Genomic DNA, 16,567 nt, shown 5'->3' on the forward strand with positions numbered 1-16,567 from the left:
GTGCCCACTGTGTTGGGAGTTTACCTCTCAGGGGACTTGTGGTAGGAAGTCCTGTTCCTTTCGGCACGAGTGCCCCCTGTGCGCGGGGCCTCATCCACTTTCCGGTTGCCCCAAACCGAAAGGGCATTTTGGAACAAGGGGAGGCAAGCAGCCAGGTGGGACAGGAGGCCATGGGGCCGCTACTGACAAAGGGGCCCAGCCCAATTAAACTGAAGGTGTTGAGAGATTTGTTGCGGGGTTACCTGAACAAACAAGACAGTAGGTATTCATTGGAGGGATTTTCATTTGGGTTTAGGATACCTTTTTCAAGGCGAACGGAGCCCCCTAAGGGCTCCCAACTTAAAGTCAGTAAAAGGGATGGAAAGTGTAGTCCAAAATAAAATAGGGAAGGAATGTAAGGCAGGGAGAGTGCTGGGGGCCTTTCCTTCCTCCCCCCCCGGTGCCTAATTTACGGGTGTCTTCTTTGGGCATTGTACCAAAGAAGGCCCCCAGTGAGTACCACCTCATTCATCATTTATCGTACCCTGGGGTGGTTTGGTGAATGACGCTATTCCAGATGAGCTCTGTTCAGTGAAATATACGTCCTTTGACCAGGTCATGTAGTGCGAGCTTGTGGCCGGGGCGCACTATTAGCAAAGTGCGACCTTAAGTCAGCTTTCAGGCTACTGCCAGTTCACCCTGCAGATTTTGATCTACTAGGTTTTGCTTTTGAGGGATATTACTATATGGATAGGGCCCTTCCTATGGGCTGTTCTGTGTCTCGTGCTGCATGCGAGAGGTGTAGTTCCTTTTTGGAATGGGCCTTGCGTTCGCGAACAGGGTTGTGCTCTACAGCTCACTATTTGGATGATTTTTTGTTTGTGGGGCGTGGGAAGACGTGGCAGTGTGAATTTTTGCTGCCCAGTTTCATGGAACTGGCGGCAGAGCTGGGAGTTCCCCTCGCCGAGGAAAATATTGAAGGCCCGACACCCATCTTGACTTATTTAGGCATTGAAATAGACACAGTGCAGCATTGGTGTGCGGAGGACTGGCTGCAGGATTGGTTCCGGGAAGGCTGGGACCTAACCTTTTTGGAGTTTTTCCCGATTGTGGTAGCAGTGGGGATTTGGACAGCTGAGTTTGCTGACCATACGGTCCACTTCTGGTGCGACAATCAGGCCACAGTACACGTAATAAATTCATTATCATCCAAATCAGCGCGGGTCATGGTGTTAGGGCATATACATTGCTATGTTTGAGGAATAACATACTGTTTCGCGCTAGGCATGTTCCGAGTGTGAGTAATGGGGTCGTTGACGCTCTCTTTCAAAAACAGATGGGGAGATTCTGTCAACTGGCCCTGGAAGCGGACGAATGCCCGGTAAGGATGCCTCCCACTTTTTGGCAGATTGGAGGCTTGAAGCTGAGCGGGCAATAGGTTTGGCCCTTGCCCCTTCAACGTGGAATGCATACATGAGGGACGGTCAACAATTTGTCGCCTTTAGACAAGAGGCTGGATTACGGCACGCTTGGCCCATCCCAGTTCCACAATTTATGCAAGTTTTGCATTTACTTGAAGCGGAAGGGCTTGTCAGTTCGCTCTATAAGGGGCAGGCTGGCTTCCCTCGCCTACGCGGCTAAAGCGGCTGGGCATGCGGACAGGACGACCGACTTCGGTGTCAAAAAGATGTTGGATGGGTGGTTGCGGGAAGCAGCGAGATGACAGGGAGCCGTTGACTCCGTCGGTGTTGAAGGGCCTGTGGGCGTTGTGGCCTGGCCTTTGTGCGGATGAATACAAGGCTGCTCTATTTCATGCCGCAGCGTTAATAGCATTTTTTGGAGCTCTGCGTATTAGCGAGCTCGTCCCTGCTTCACGGAGTGACACTTCAAACAGGGCTACAAGATTTGCAGACATCACGGTCCGAGGGGCTAGTTTGGCCATTACTATCCGGCGGTCAAAGACTGATCAAGGGGGTAAGGGTTCAGTAATAGAATTGGGCCGTTGTTCTAAAGCCGAATTATGCCCAGTGGTGGTGGTACGCCATTACCTGAGTCTCGTACATTATTTCAGCATAAGGTTGCGTCCCCTCTGTCAAAATTTCAATTTTGGACACTTGATGCGGAGGGCACTTAATCAATTGGGTCTAGGCGGGTTCCGTTTTGGGACCCATTCATTTAGAATTGGAGCTGCTTCCACGGCTGCTGCCATGGGGTATTCGGGGGAGGACATACAAGGCATTGGACGATGGAGATCCCGTAGTTTTAAGGGGTATGTACGTCAATGCAAGTTTTGAGTGGAACACGTTCTAAAACAGTTCTTTTTCAGGTGCTGTGGGCTGGCAGGCATGGAGGAGAGTCACCATCTGCGGCCACAGTATGATTTTTTGGGCCGCTCATCAGGCCAAGAGGACGACGTTTGGTTCTCACTTGGGGCTGAGTGAGTTGGCGTTGGTCGAATGGTGGGGAAGGAGGGGCATGCATTGGCCCAGGTTACTCCCCTATTGTTTGAGGAACGGCGTGGGCCGCCTCCGGATATTTTACTGGTGCACCTGGGTGGCAATGATCTTGGCCTGAAACTGATACGGGCAAGATGGCCCAGGGTGCAAGTAATTTGGTCCGCAATTTTACCACGGCACGTATGGTGCAACCTGGGGGATCCCAGATGCATCGACTGGGCTCGTCGCAAGGTGAACAGACAAATCCAGAAGGTTATGGAGGGTGGTCTGGGTCGATATTTACCACACCCTGGAATAGTGGTCGGTAGGACGGACCTCTATAGGGAGGACGGTATTCACTTGTCAAACGAGGGCAACAAGTTATTTTTGGAGGACATTCAGCAAGGGATCAGGGCCGCCTTAGGTTGTTAGGTGGCCGTGTCAGGAAAAAAAAGCGTGGAGGCTGGTCAGCCTGACACCTGCCTTGTCTGTTCCGCTACTTAGGAAATGCTCCCTTGCCGTTTTGTGGTTAATAAACTGTATATAATTAATAAAGTGGCCCTTGTTTGATCCAAACTGTTGTCCGTCTCATTACTCTGACTGGGGGGGGGGCAAGGGAGCTCCCAGTCGCCGCCACGGAGGAGGGCGGGGCAGCAACAGCGCCGCAGCACAGTGCGCTGGGGTGTGGGCGGGGAGGAGCCAGCCTAGTTAGGCTCGGCTCCGCTCCCGCCCAGGCAGTTGCTGCCTCGTGCTCGCCCGCCCGCCCTGTTTCTAGTGTAGGCTGAGGCTGGTCGCCCAAGCGGGGCCAGGTAGGAATTTTTCACCATCACCCAAGATTGGCAATGAGGTGGTGGTGTTTTTGCCTAACTTACACTGGTGCAGTAAGGCTGGTCGCCCAAGGGGGCCAGGTAGGAATTTTTCACCATTACCCAGGATTGGCAATGGGGTGGTGGTGTTTTCGCCTACCTTACACTGGGGCAGTGGAACAACGGGTTGGGGCGTGGCTGTTAAATAGGTTGGTCACTTTGGCAGAAGAGTGCAGGGATAAGGAAGCGGAAAATGGTGAGCATCTTAAGCCGTTCCTTGTTTTGGGAACCGGGGGGTCTTCAGGAATGGCCTGCGGGTTATTAAGGCCCTGGGCGGTGAATGATGATTCCCTCTGGGAACCTCTTGGGTAAGCTCCTCTCTGCAAGCGGTATGGTTTCAGGGGTAGGCGCTCCTGGGAGGCTACCAGTGGCTAGGCTGCTGGTCGCAAGCCAGATTAATGGCTCAAGACCGGGGTTGGTGGCTCACCCACATATTAGACAAGGAGGCTGGTCAGCCTGACACCTGCCTTGTCTGTTCTGCTATTTCGGAAATGCTCCCTTGACGTTTTGTGGTTAACAAACTATATAGTTAATAAAGTGGCCCTTGTTTGATCCAAACTGTTGTCCGTCTCATTACTCTGACTGGGGGGGCAAATGTACTCAATGTCTGTAGCAACTACTGTCCATGTGTTTTAAGAGGTCTACACCAACATAGTCTCTGAGATAAGTATACCACTTAGATTAGACCAGCTGTTTTTTCTTGTTGAATGATGATGGTGGACAACAGAGCTGCATATCACAGCTGCAGGAGCTGTTTTGTGCAGGACAAGAGGGACAGCAGGAGACACCATCCCACAGAGCACTGCTTTTCCTTTGAAAGAAAGGAGCCGCTCAGAGGCACTGCAGGTCACCCAGCCCAGCTTTAAAAGGCCTGGGCAGGCATATTTGACTCTGAAAACGAGCATGCGGACCACAAGCATTTAAAGACAATTTGGCAGTTAAAAGATGCTGCATTTCTTGGCTAAGAGAGTGCCCCGAGCAGGGTACTTACTGTTAAGGCATGGACTTGTTCTTCCAATTTGACGGTTTTGTGCTCCGAAGTATTATCATCTAGGAGATGTTTAGGTTCATCACGAGGATCTTCTGGACCACAGTCATCTCCTGTGCTCCTCTGCTGTGCAGCAGTGCTGAAGGCAAAGTATAAACCTCTGAAATGACACAGAGAGGTGGAAAGACATAAACAGGAGTCAGAACTGTGAGACTAAGCCACAAATCTATTTTAGAAGTAACTATACATCCACCTTACTGTTTTTAACCCACTGGTACCTGCCATTTATGGAGTAAGGCAGTGGTTCCCTTCGTGAGGGCCACAGAGTTATTTCAGGGACCTGTGAATCCATATGCACACTAAGCATTGCAATTTTGATCTTTGTTATTATGTATTTTCTCACAACGTTTTTGATGTTAAAAAGGGTTCCTCAGACTCACACAAGGTTGGGAACCACTGGGCTCAAGTACATAAGGAAGCTAATCTCCCTACTGTGATAATGGGTGGGAATCCCTTCCTCCAGCAACAAACTCAGCTTTAATCTTCCAGCATAGGTGCTGAGCATACTCTGTCCGCAGGAGGTAAACTGAAAACAACAAAGCCTTTTCACACACTGCTTGGTAACCTGATTACCAATCTCACTGACTTTTGCATTACAAATGAATGAAGTTAACTGATTGTTGGCAAGGACAACAACCCTTTCTTTCTAGTCCTAAACAGAGCTGCACTTCTAAGTCCATGGAAGTCAACGGTTTTAGAAGTGTGTAATTTTGTTCAGGATTATATTTTCAACAAGCAGGTCCATTAAGAAAATTACAGCAGGTTGCTGAACCAGGCATTTGCTACTGTGTATCTCCAAAAACCTGGAAATGCAGGACAAGCTTTTCCACTCTATGATGCTTCCAGCATGAATTTTCTGTGGGACAAAGCCTTGTTGAAAGGTTTCAGCACCCTTAGGGACCTGGCAACATACCACACTATGCACACCACTGTTTAGCTTAGCTGATTTCTCTCACCTGGCAGGTATTTAGAACAGTTTTACTGATTAACAGGTTACCGTTGAACAAAAGGTAAATAGCTTCTGCAAATCTGAGAGCTGTATTTTTGGTGACCAGACAATGTGGGTGTCATGAAACAATTATCAAAATGCTTAGAGCACTACAACTTTGCCTTAGTGGCTTACGGAAATGCCAATATTTTTCTATGCGACATCAAGTCCTGAAGGAGTACTACTGCCAGTTCCTAATGTGCTATAGTACTTTCCCTAAAATCCCCTATTCCAGTTTTTCACTGAAAGGATCAGAGATCACAACTGATCTGCACCAGCAAGGTACCAATTGAAAAATATTTATGGATCCAAATGTTCCATCAGCAGATCAGAACTTTCCTGGCTTCCTCTTCCTACTGCAACCCTCTATGAAATGCTGCTTCTGAAAATGGACTCTAAAAAATTACATGAAGGGAACTATGCAGTGGGAAAGGGAAAACTGGTGGAAATTGACAATTTAGTCCGGATCCAACCCAAAGTGGCTCATAGCAAATTATGAAATACAGTTTAGATAAATAGAATCACAGAGTAGGCCATCTAGTCCAACCCCCTGCTAAATGCAGGATCAGCCAGAGCATCCCTGGCAAGTGTTTGTCCAGCTGCTGCTTAAAGACTGCCAGTGAGGGGGAGCTCACCACCTCCCTAGGCAGCTGATTCCACTGTTGCACAACTCTTACTGTAAAAAAGTTTTTCCTAAGATCCAGCCGGTACCCTCCCGCCCTTAAATTAAACCCATTATTGTGGAGTCCTATGCTCTGCTGCCAACAGGAACAGCTCCCTGCCCTCCTCTAAGTGACAACCCTTCAAATACTTCATGTTCCCCCTCAACATCCTCTCCTCCAGGCTGAGCATTCCCAAATCCCTCAGCCTTTCCTCATAGGACTTGGTCTCTAGGCCCCCCATCATCCCCGTCGTTCTCCTCTGCACCCGCTCCATTCTGTCCACTTCCTTTTTGAAGTGAGGCCTCCGGAACTGTTTACTAGTTTACTAAATTTTCTGTAATATTTACTACCAGTATATTAAAATTAAATGTAACAAAACAAAATGCAAGAAAGAGATCCCAGGCTGGTCCTGACTGTCAAGGTCCAGGTTGTGAGCATGGACTAAGAGCCACAGCGTAGCACTCAGACAAGAATAAAAGAACATGAAAGACACTGCAGACTGGGCCAACCTGAAAAATCAGCAGTGTCTGAACAGAGCCTAACCCAAACAGGACACAATATCTTATACCAAGCCACTGAAAAGCTGGACAACGCATCCAATCACCATGTCAGATTACACAGGGAAGTCATTGAAATTCATAAACATAAACAATCCCCAGACCTTTGTAGCTGGTTTCTAGATCCTACCTGTTACACCAACGCCACAACTGGTTTCCTTCCTTACTTTTGCTGAAATCACTGAGCTTTCCCCTTCCTTCAAACCTTAGAGCTTCACCCACAGACCTACTTTTCATCACCTGCTGCTGGACAGGACTCTCACCCATCTTTTCTCTTCATGATCAGGCTTGTATATTTTCTTTCTCCCCTTTTATTCCTCCAAAGCACTGCTGGCTTGCACAGGTTAAATGTAACTATTGCTCCTAATTGAAGCAGTTCAGGTTGTTAATACTGTTTGTGAGTTGATTCAGTATTTGCTTAGGATAAGCTTCCCCCTCCCTAATATTGTGCCAACACCCTAAACCAAACTCCCTGTTTCTTTTTAAACCTTTAATCTGGTCTCTGTCATCCTTTTCCTACTGAGTGTGCTACTCACAACCACCTCTTTGGGTAGAAGATCTTGGTTTTCTGTTCCCTGTGCAAACACATAAGCTAATTCCCCTTCAGTCTGAACATACATCCATGTGTTTATGGGGGTGTAACAACAAGGCCATTGAAACATCTGTCCACCAGCAGTGTGTTTTCAAATCCATTGTATTTTTGATTAATTTTATGTCACCTTGTGGGGCCATATATGGTGGGAAGGTGGGACATTTCAAAAAAGATCTTTGAAATGAAGCTGGTAGAACTTCAGTGCCGGTTTCAAAGATAGTGTGCATTTTGGACTCATCCCCTGTACTCACCAGACTATGCCCCAGTTCCATCCCAGAGAGCTGCTATTTTAGGATTTAAAAAAGAGCAATTTATCCTTCCCAGCCCATTTCAGTGACACATGAACAGCTTTGCGTGCCGCCAAACTGCTGCTTATGGTACCAAGAATTGTTGCTGGCACATTAGCATCCACTTATGTTGTTTGCCAGTACAAAAACCTAGGTGGAAACAGTGCTAGAAATTATCACAGTGTGACAGCACAGCAGTCTGCATCTCTAACCTACTTGTTTGGCAGCACAGGAGCTCACAGAAGGAGTAGAGTGTCACATAGCACCCTGAAACTCTGATTTTGAAGAAAATGTACCGAAGATCCAGGCATTGGCTGATTCATAGATGAAGCCGCTTTTGTTCTTGCCACCTCTAACAACAAATAACACCATCTTTCAGAAAGCCAGAGAAAGTCACAATTCTGTCCTAATCTTGAGACATTTTGAGCATATTAATTTTGGACAATGCACTTCTTACAGTTGGAAAAATCAGCAGTGTCTGAACATAGCCTAACTCAAACAGGACACAGTATCTCATTCCAAAACACTGAAAGACTGGACAACACATCCAATCACCATATCAGATTACACAGGGAAGCCATTGAAATTCATTCATTACACATTTCAACGGGAAAGGGAATTTAAAAATAAATAGGGCATGGTTTCCTGTCCTGAAAAAACACAAAATGTTCTACATCTTACAATAGCACTACAGATAATATTAGAATTTCAAAAGAACCTCCTCAGGAAAGCTCCTCCATTAGCATGTCACAGCCTGGGGAACTCCTACAAGATAATGACTCAGCCCTATCCCACCTTCCTGAGCAGATATAAATTACCTGCCTACCATTTTTCTTCTCACCTTGACACAGAGAGTACTCCATCCTTCTGTGTTATACTTCTGAGGATACCAGTCACAGCTGATGGCAAAATGTCAGGTCCTACAATGCCAAGACCACAACCATACAGCCCGGAAAATTGATAACTAATCTTCATTCAAAGTTCACAATCTTCAATAATTCTCTAAACATTACAATAAACACTGGAGTATTTTAAGGTGATGGTAGCAACAAATAATATTCCTGCGTACACAACAAAAGTCCTATGTGACATCAGATCAGCCAATAGCTAATCAAGAGAGGCAGGTTAGGCAGAGACTTCCTGAATTGCACTGGTGATCTCTTTCTAGTCAGCAAGATGGAGACAATTGCATTGGCATGCCTTGCAAGACAGTAGTAAGGAACAGGACAGGGTGGAGCCGGCGGGAAGAAGTGATAAATGGAGGTTGTTTGGAATGTTGAGTGGAGCTCGCCTTTGTTCACCTCCCTTTATTGTCAATAAAGTTCCCCTAAAAGATACTCCGGACTGACTTTCTTTTATGTGTTCCTTGGAGTAGCCAAGGAAGCCAAACATTGTTTCCAACACCATTTCCCCTAAATATTACAGAAATTAAATGAAATTAAACAAAACAAAAAAGTTTTATGTTAAGCTAGAATAAAGCCTCCATTTAATAACAGAAGTCCTTTTTAAAAGAGGAGATAACTATCCAATGAACTGCAAGTTCTTCTCTGGTGGAACGTTAAAAGAATAGTACTCCTACAATGAATTGCTAAGAGAGATGTTCATCTACATTATTTCTAGCCCTTCCGCAACTCAAATGGAAGGAAGGCACTGCAGGTTGGCAGATGAGAGAATGCATATTATATTCTGGGTCTGGACAATCAGATACTTCTCGAATGACACTGAAAACAAGTTAGCCCTGACCTGGATAACCCAGGCAAGCCTGATCTTGTCAGAGGCTAAGCAGGGCTACTGGCAAGGACTTGTTTGGGAGACCTCCAAGGTATACCAGGGCCAGGATGCAGAGGCAAGGAATACAAGTCACCTCTCTGAAACATCCAAGCCTCACTAGGGGTCACCAGAAGTCAACCATGACGTCCAGGTGCAAGCGTGCACACACAACAGGTCACCCAGTTTCAGTTCAGGCCCATTCAGATCTAAACACATCCATTTAAAGGATAATAAAGGACACACAATTTGCCTTCTAAAAAATCTTTCCCAAAGTTGTACTCTGGCAGCTGCTAAATAAAGGTTTTTTACAGACTGGCAAGTTATCTGCTGAGCTCTCCATCCAAGACCACTTTAAGGGCTCTTTAGAAAGGTCCATTGGCACAGCAATTATGACCCATGTAGTGACCAACACTAAGACTGATTTCCTCCAATTCTTCAGTCAACTGGTCACCTTCACATCCCTTTTTAAAACCAAGCATTTCAGAAGACCATCATGCCCCTTAATATCCATAAGAATCCCAGTATTTAAATGTTCAATGCAACAGCTGGGGTAAAAAGGGTGAAGTCTGACATCTGAACCTACATCCTGAATACAGATCAGGAAAGATTCATGCTGAATGTGCTTGTTCTGTTTCAATAAAACTTACAAAACAAAACTTAGAATATACTGTTTTCAGTATTACCCCAAATCTAGTCTCCATGTACTGAAGCGCTTTGTGAAAAAATGTAATGAAACATTAAGGGGGAACGTTTTAAGAGTTCTCGTTGTTGTTCAGTCACACAGTCGAGTCCGACTCTTCGCGACCCCATGGACCAGATCATTCCAGGCCTTCCTGTCTTCCGCCGTCCTCTGAAGTTTGCTCAATTTCATGGTCGTTGCATCTATGACACTGTCTAACCATCTCATCCTTTGCCGTCCCCTTCTTCTTTGACCTTCAATCTTTCCCAGCATCAGGGTCTTCTCCAGTGAGTGCTCCCTTCTCATTTGGTGGCCAAAGTATTTGAGCTTCAGTTTCATTATCTGGCCTTCCAGGGAACAGCCAGGGTTGCTTTCTTTTAGGATTGACTGATTTAATCTTCTTGCAGTCCAAGGGACTCTCAAGAGTCTTCTCCAGCACCATAGTTCAAAAGAATCTATTCTTCGGCGCTCGGCCTTCCTTATAGTCCAACTCTCGCAGCCATACATGACTACTGGGAATACCATTGCTTTGACCAGTTATAAGAGTAGATTGCAATTCTTTTTCTAGCCTATAGCTTGCAAGCACCATGTTTTTACAATTAACTGACTTGATGACAGGGACACCAGAAGGCAGCAAATGAATGCATCCTCCCTAGCATCCCTGACAGATAGCCACGGAAAGCACAGATCTTTCACCTGTCCTTGCGCACAGATGATCTGCTTCACACACACAAAGGGGAATGTACCTCCCCCCTTGCTCTACTAGGCAAACAAGAATGACTTGGACAAGAAGAGAGGGAAGGCTCTCTTTCTTCTTAAGCTCTGGACAGAGAAAAAGATCTGGTGTAATGATTTCTTGTTTTGGTGTGTGTATTTCTTTAATGTTTAGTGTGATTGCAGTAATTTAAGGAGAGTGATAGAGGGAGACAAGTGTGATGTGATTGGCTGATGACTGAGAGAGTGGGAGGAGAGGTGTCTATGAGGAGATTCTGTGTGTGAAGTTTGGAGAGAGAGCATAGTCTGTGTGACTATGGGAGCTTGAGTCTATTCTGTGTGAATAAGACAAAGCGTTTAGCCTGTGTGGCTATGAGAGAGATTGAGTGTCTAAGCCTGTCAGAGGGAGTTTTGGAGTTTGAGAGACTGTGATGCCAAGCTTTGCCAGTTATATTTACAAGTTCCTTTCTTCAGCAACAGTTCAAAATAACCAGAAACCTATTTTGTTCTTTATTAAATAAATCATTTTTTTGTTTAAACTTATCCTAGCAATCAGAATAGTCCTTCCTCAGGGCCACATAGTCCTCTGAAGTGCCCAGACCCTGGGTCATTCTACCAAAAGAGAGAAATTTGGATTTTTTAATTCCTGGTGGCAGCAGAAATCTACCAAGTTCATGTACACAGAGTATGTTTTAAAGGTAAAACCGTCTCCCCAATAAGCAAGGACGTCACACCTGGCCTGTGCACTCTGCACAGAAACAGGTTCTTTCAAAAGTCCTAACAGCTATTGCTGTCTGCTCCACAGATTAATCTGCACCTATAACTTTAGCTGAGTCATTGCACTTATTTTACTGCTGAAAACTTGAATCCCTGCACGGGCACACATGAAGCTGCCTTATAATGAAATCAGACCACTGGTCCATCACAGTTTTGTCTACTCAGACTGGCAATGGCTCTCCAGAGTCTCAAGCAGAGGTCTTCCATGTCACCTACTGCCAGATTCTTGAACTGGAGATGTCATGAATTGAACCTAGGACCTTCTGCATGGCGGACAGATGCTCTATCACTGAGCCACAGCCCCTCCTGCCGCCAAGCTGGTGATACAGTATATGCTGGCAGCATTCAGATGAACGCTGTTATATGAATATGCTGCAGATAAATCACTCAAATGCAGCAATTGTAGATGTACTTTGCAAAAACCTATGATAGCCTGTAAAACTAATCCACCAAGGTAAATTTAGTTTTATGTTCAAGTAAGTTATGTTGTCATTTGGTTACAATGAGAAGCAGTAATGTAGGTGCAGTTCACACTTGGTACATGTTCTAATGTTGCTGTGTACACAAGGAGGCACACACAGAGAAACGTGGGACTGAATGAGCCTATGCCAGAAATCTGTCAGTGCAGTTCCAAAGCCCAGTTCTGAAGATGTACTATGGCAGTGGGTGCACAGAAGAGATCTTTCAAGAGTTCTTGGCTGATACATTTCGTTCAACACTTTTTCCGGATATTTAAGTGTTTCAGATATCTGGTCTTTCCTCAGGAACAAAACTATACACAAAGAATTCCAGTGATATTACACTGAAATTACATTATGTTATACTGGCTTATCAGTCTCTATAAAACAGAGTATAGAAATTGAAAAGTAAATCCATCTTACCCTATATAATAATCTTACATTCAGTCCTACATTCAAGTTGACCCTTTCATTAATTCTGAAAACATATTAACATTAGTCACTATAACATTAATTGTTGGACCAACACTTATTTAGGATTTCCCCTGTAATATACTTACTACTTTTCTGTTAAAGTATCTGGGCAAGGTCTCCTCACTTATTTCCAAGCATGCTGCTGCCAAAGTCAAATGGACCCAGACGGTGCCTCGCTACCTCCGTCCTTCTAAGAATGTAAATATGGTCTTAAATAGTTGCAGCTATGTTTCTGAAGCCTATATTTAAGGCAAAAGGCGTCCTTTCTTTTTCTTATTTTTAAAAATATATACTATCGGGCAATTTTACAGGAAACTAAATAACAAATTCACAAAAAACATGAGAGATCTAATTCTGAATTCAATCCTCTTGGTTGAAATGTCATGCTAGAGTGTATATAAAAAGCTTCTCCTCTTAGAAGCATTTTTTGAATTCCAATCCTTCCTTTGTCTTCAATAGTTTCTACTACAGTGTACTTAAAGTCATCATAATTATGATTCCTTTCAACAAAATGTTGTGCCAGATATGTATCCATATTCTTTAATTTAAACTTTGATTTGTGTTCAGAGATTCGAGCTGTCACTGGACGTGTAGTGACCCCCACATATAATAGAGAACATTTGCATATCAAAAAGTATATTACATTCTTTGTTGAACAAGAACTGAAATGCAAAAGTTCTTTCTTAAATTTCTTTCTTAAATTTATCTTCAGGAAAATGCAATGTTTTCGTTTCCAAAGTTTACAGCAAAGTCCACACAAGGCATTCCGTGAGCCTTGGTGTTTAGTCATGCCGGCCACATGATCACGGAAATGTCTTCGGACAGCGCTGGCTCTTCGGCTTTGAAACGGAGATGAGCACCGCAACCCTAGAGTCGGACTCGACTGGTTTTCGAGCAAGGGAACCTTTACCTTTACCACACTTATGATGCCCTCTAGTGGTCAAGTTGACAATTTTTCTTGATATTCCCTATGTTTAAGTGGACCTGAATGGATTAATAGATCCCTAAAATTTGTTGTTCTTCTAAAGCCTATGTTTGGTTTATTTTGACACCCATGGATATTTCGTAGGACATGCCAATGTTTTTAAAATGATCTTTTTTATCCTTAAGGCCCCAGGTGTAAAATCAAATGCTGCAAAAATGTTTTGTTTCTGGTGTTTCTTTTTTTCTTGTAAAATTTCTTTTCTGTCCATTTGTTGTGCTCTGTTTGCTGCACTATGTACAATTTGTTTTGGGTATCCTCTGTTAATAAATTGTTTTATCATTGTCTTGCTATCCTTAATAAAATCAGAAGTATCTGATGAATTTCTTTTTATTCTTAAGAATTGAGAAAAAGGCAAGTTGTATTTTAAATGTGGGACATGCCAAGAATGAAAATGCAGATAACTGTTTTTATCACACAATTTATGTTAAGTCTTAACTGCTAATTTGTTCTGTACAGTTCTAAAAACTGTGGTGTCTAAATAATTCACAAAATTATCAGCTGTGAATGAGAATTTTATAGAAGGATGTACTGTATTAAGCCATTCCACAAATTGTGTTAAAAGTAATTCCATCCTCATATAATAGAAAACAATAATCTACATAGCAAAAATACTTGTTGCAATATGTAAAGAAAGGGTTCACATTAGCATCCAGAATAAAAGTTTCTTCAAAATTTTGCATGAAAATATTCACAATGGAGGGCGCAACCACACTGCCCATAGAGATTCCATTTTTTTGTAAATAAAAATTTCCATCCCATAGAAAAAAATTACGTTCAAAAATAATGTCTAGGAGGTCCATCAGAAAGTGTGTCAGAGGGTTCTTATTTTGTCTGTGCTCCAAATGATCTTTAATAAGTATGCATGCTTCTTCCAGGGGGATATTAGTATACAAGAATTTAACATCCAAAGATACTAGATATGTCAATTCTGTTATCTGGATACCTTCTATTTTGTTTATAAAGTGCTTAGTATCTTTCAAATATGCTGTACCTGATGTCAAATATGCTGTACCTGATGTCACAAAAGGTTGCAGGAATGAATCTAAATATTGGGCTAATGGATCTAATACTGAGCCACATGCTACCAAAATAGGTCTGCTAGGAGGGGGTATTACATCTTTATGTATTTTGGGTAGTATGTTGGGTAGTATGTAAAAAGAAGGAATAGTTGGATTTTCCCTAGTTAAAATTCAAAGGTATGTGCATCTATATAGCCCATAGATAAGCCTTCCCTTACAGTGGTTCTTATAATTTTCTGTATATGTGGTCATGGATTCTCAGAAAGAGGAACATAGAACCTGTCATCTAGAGGCAAAACATTTTTGCAGCATTTGATATTACACCTAGGGCCTTAAGGATAAAAAAAGATCATTTTAAAACATTGGCATGTCCTACGAAATATCCATGGGTGTCAAAATAAACCAAACATACGCTTTAGAAGAATAACTAATTTCAGGGATCTATTAATCCATTCAGATCCACTTAAACATAGGGAATATCTGTCAGTGCAGTTCCAAAGCCCAGTTCTGAAGATGTACTATGGCAGTGGGTGCACAGAAGAGATCTTTCAAGAGTTCTTGGCTGATACATTTTGTTACCATGATGACCAATCCTGAACAATGGAATAGACAGATCCTTATCTTCTACAGCCTGACATTTGTCTTGTCTGTGACTTGTGGGCAGGGGTCATTTCCTGCAGGAGTGCACAGGAGCGGAGCTCTGACAGTAAGGAGCCCGGGGGCGGGCACATGCAACAAGCCCTGCCCCCTGCCCCCAGCAGCCGTCAGTTGGGCCATGAGAAACAAGAAGCAGCCAGGTAAGTTCCAGAGGGCCCACCCGGCCTACCTTCAGGTACAAGCTCTCCCTCCTCTGTGAGGGCAGATCTGAGCGTCCCCCCCCCCCATACTAGCAATCCAAAACAGTCCAGTGGAGCCTGAGCGGTGGGTGTTGCCTTCTGACACACTTCCAGTGATGTCAGGGGGCGTGGCATATGCAAGTAAGTTATGCTAATATGTTATGCTAATGAGCTCCTGCACTTCTTTTTCTACGAAATGACCCCTGGTTGTGGGTGTAGATGGAAGTTGCATAAGAAAGGAAGTAAGATCCTTAACAGACTAGTCTGAGTTACTACAAATATGAGGATGAAACAATCTCAGATTCTCCCATTAGCTGAAGAGAAGTGATTTCAGCACTTTGGAGTTCACAGTACAGAGCACACTCCTAAGACTGTATGACTCACAGCTGTTCACGTCAAAATGCAAAAATCAGTTTGCCTTATAAGCACAGAAAATACCTCCTTTTGCTACTAAAAATAGAGTGCTAGGAGAACCAGCTCTATAAGGTATTGATAAGACTGGTTCTAATGGGGAGGAGTTCACAATATTGCCATTTCTTACTTATGAATGATGTATGATGTGACAATTGCAGGAGCCGGCAAACACCAGCTAACTGTCAGGCTCCTCTACTGGGATGTTCCAGGAAGCAGGCCACCATGATGAGGCTTCCTCCTCAGGGAGCTACAGTGGCCTCCTTTGTCAGCCCACAGGTCCTACTAAGGGCCCCATTCCTCAACCATGCAGGACTTTCATAGATCGACTATGCAGCTGGGAGGTGGCCACTCCCCCCCCCCACAGGTGCGTTTTCTCCCTTCCCGGCTGGACTTTCCAAATAAACAGACTGGGTTGGTTTCTAGTGAACAATTCCTGAAACACTTTTGATATTTGATTTTATAGTATGCTTTTATTGTTGCAAGCTGGCTTGAGTGCCTTAAGTACAGAGAACAGACTGTGCTTAGAACTCAGCTACTGGCAAAACTAATTTTACAGTCTTTACTACTATGACCTCCACAGTGCATATTAGCACTTGTGGAACTTTGCCCACTTTTCTTTTAAAAGACAAAAAAGATCAGTGGGATATTGCTATAAATAATATACTTTGTTGTCATTGTACATAGTACAATGAAATTAAAGATGCAATCATTTCGGTGATCTACAACAATATTCATATACACTCACACACCATTCACAACTGTCCCATAACTCCCTTAAGGTTCACATAACAACTTAAAACCACCAATGTCACCCAATTCCAGTTTCATACAGCATTTAAGGCAATAATAGCTCAATAGTACAATGAAATTAAAGATGCAATCATTTCGGTGATCTACAACAATATTCATATACACTCACACACCATTCACAACTGTCCCATAACTCCCTTAAGGTTCACATAACAACTTAAAACCACCAATGTCACCCAATTCCAGTTTCATACAGCATTTAAGGCAATAATAGCTC

General features: G+C 43.7%; 1 protein-coding gene across 1 annotated transcript in view; it reads right to left on the minus strand.

Moving 5' to 3' along the window:
* Positions 1-16,567, minus strand: part of GRPEL2 (GrpE-like 2, mitochondrial (E. coli)) — a 43,191-nt gene that overhangs the window by 19,149 nt on the left and 7,475 nt on the right. The window contains exon 2 of the mRNA XM_015412645.1: positions 4,272-4,428. Within this exon, the coding sequence (XP_015268131.1) occupies positions 4,272-4,428 (157 nt within the window). The remainder of the gene's footprint in view (positions 1-4,271; positions 4,429-16,567) is intronic.

This window comes from Gekko japonicus, unplaced genomic scaffold, assembly GCF_001447785.1.
Source record: "Gekko japonicus isolate JY-2015 unplaced genomic scaffold, Gekko_japonicus_V1.1 scaffold222, whole genome shotgun sequence".
NCBI lineage: Eukaryota > Metazoa > Chordata > Lepidosauria > Squamata > Gekkonidae > Gekko > Gekko japonicus.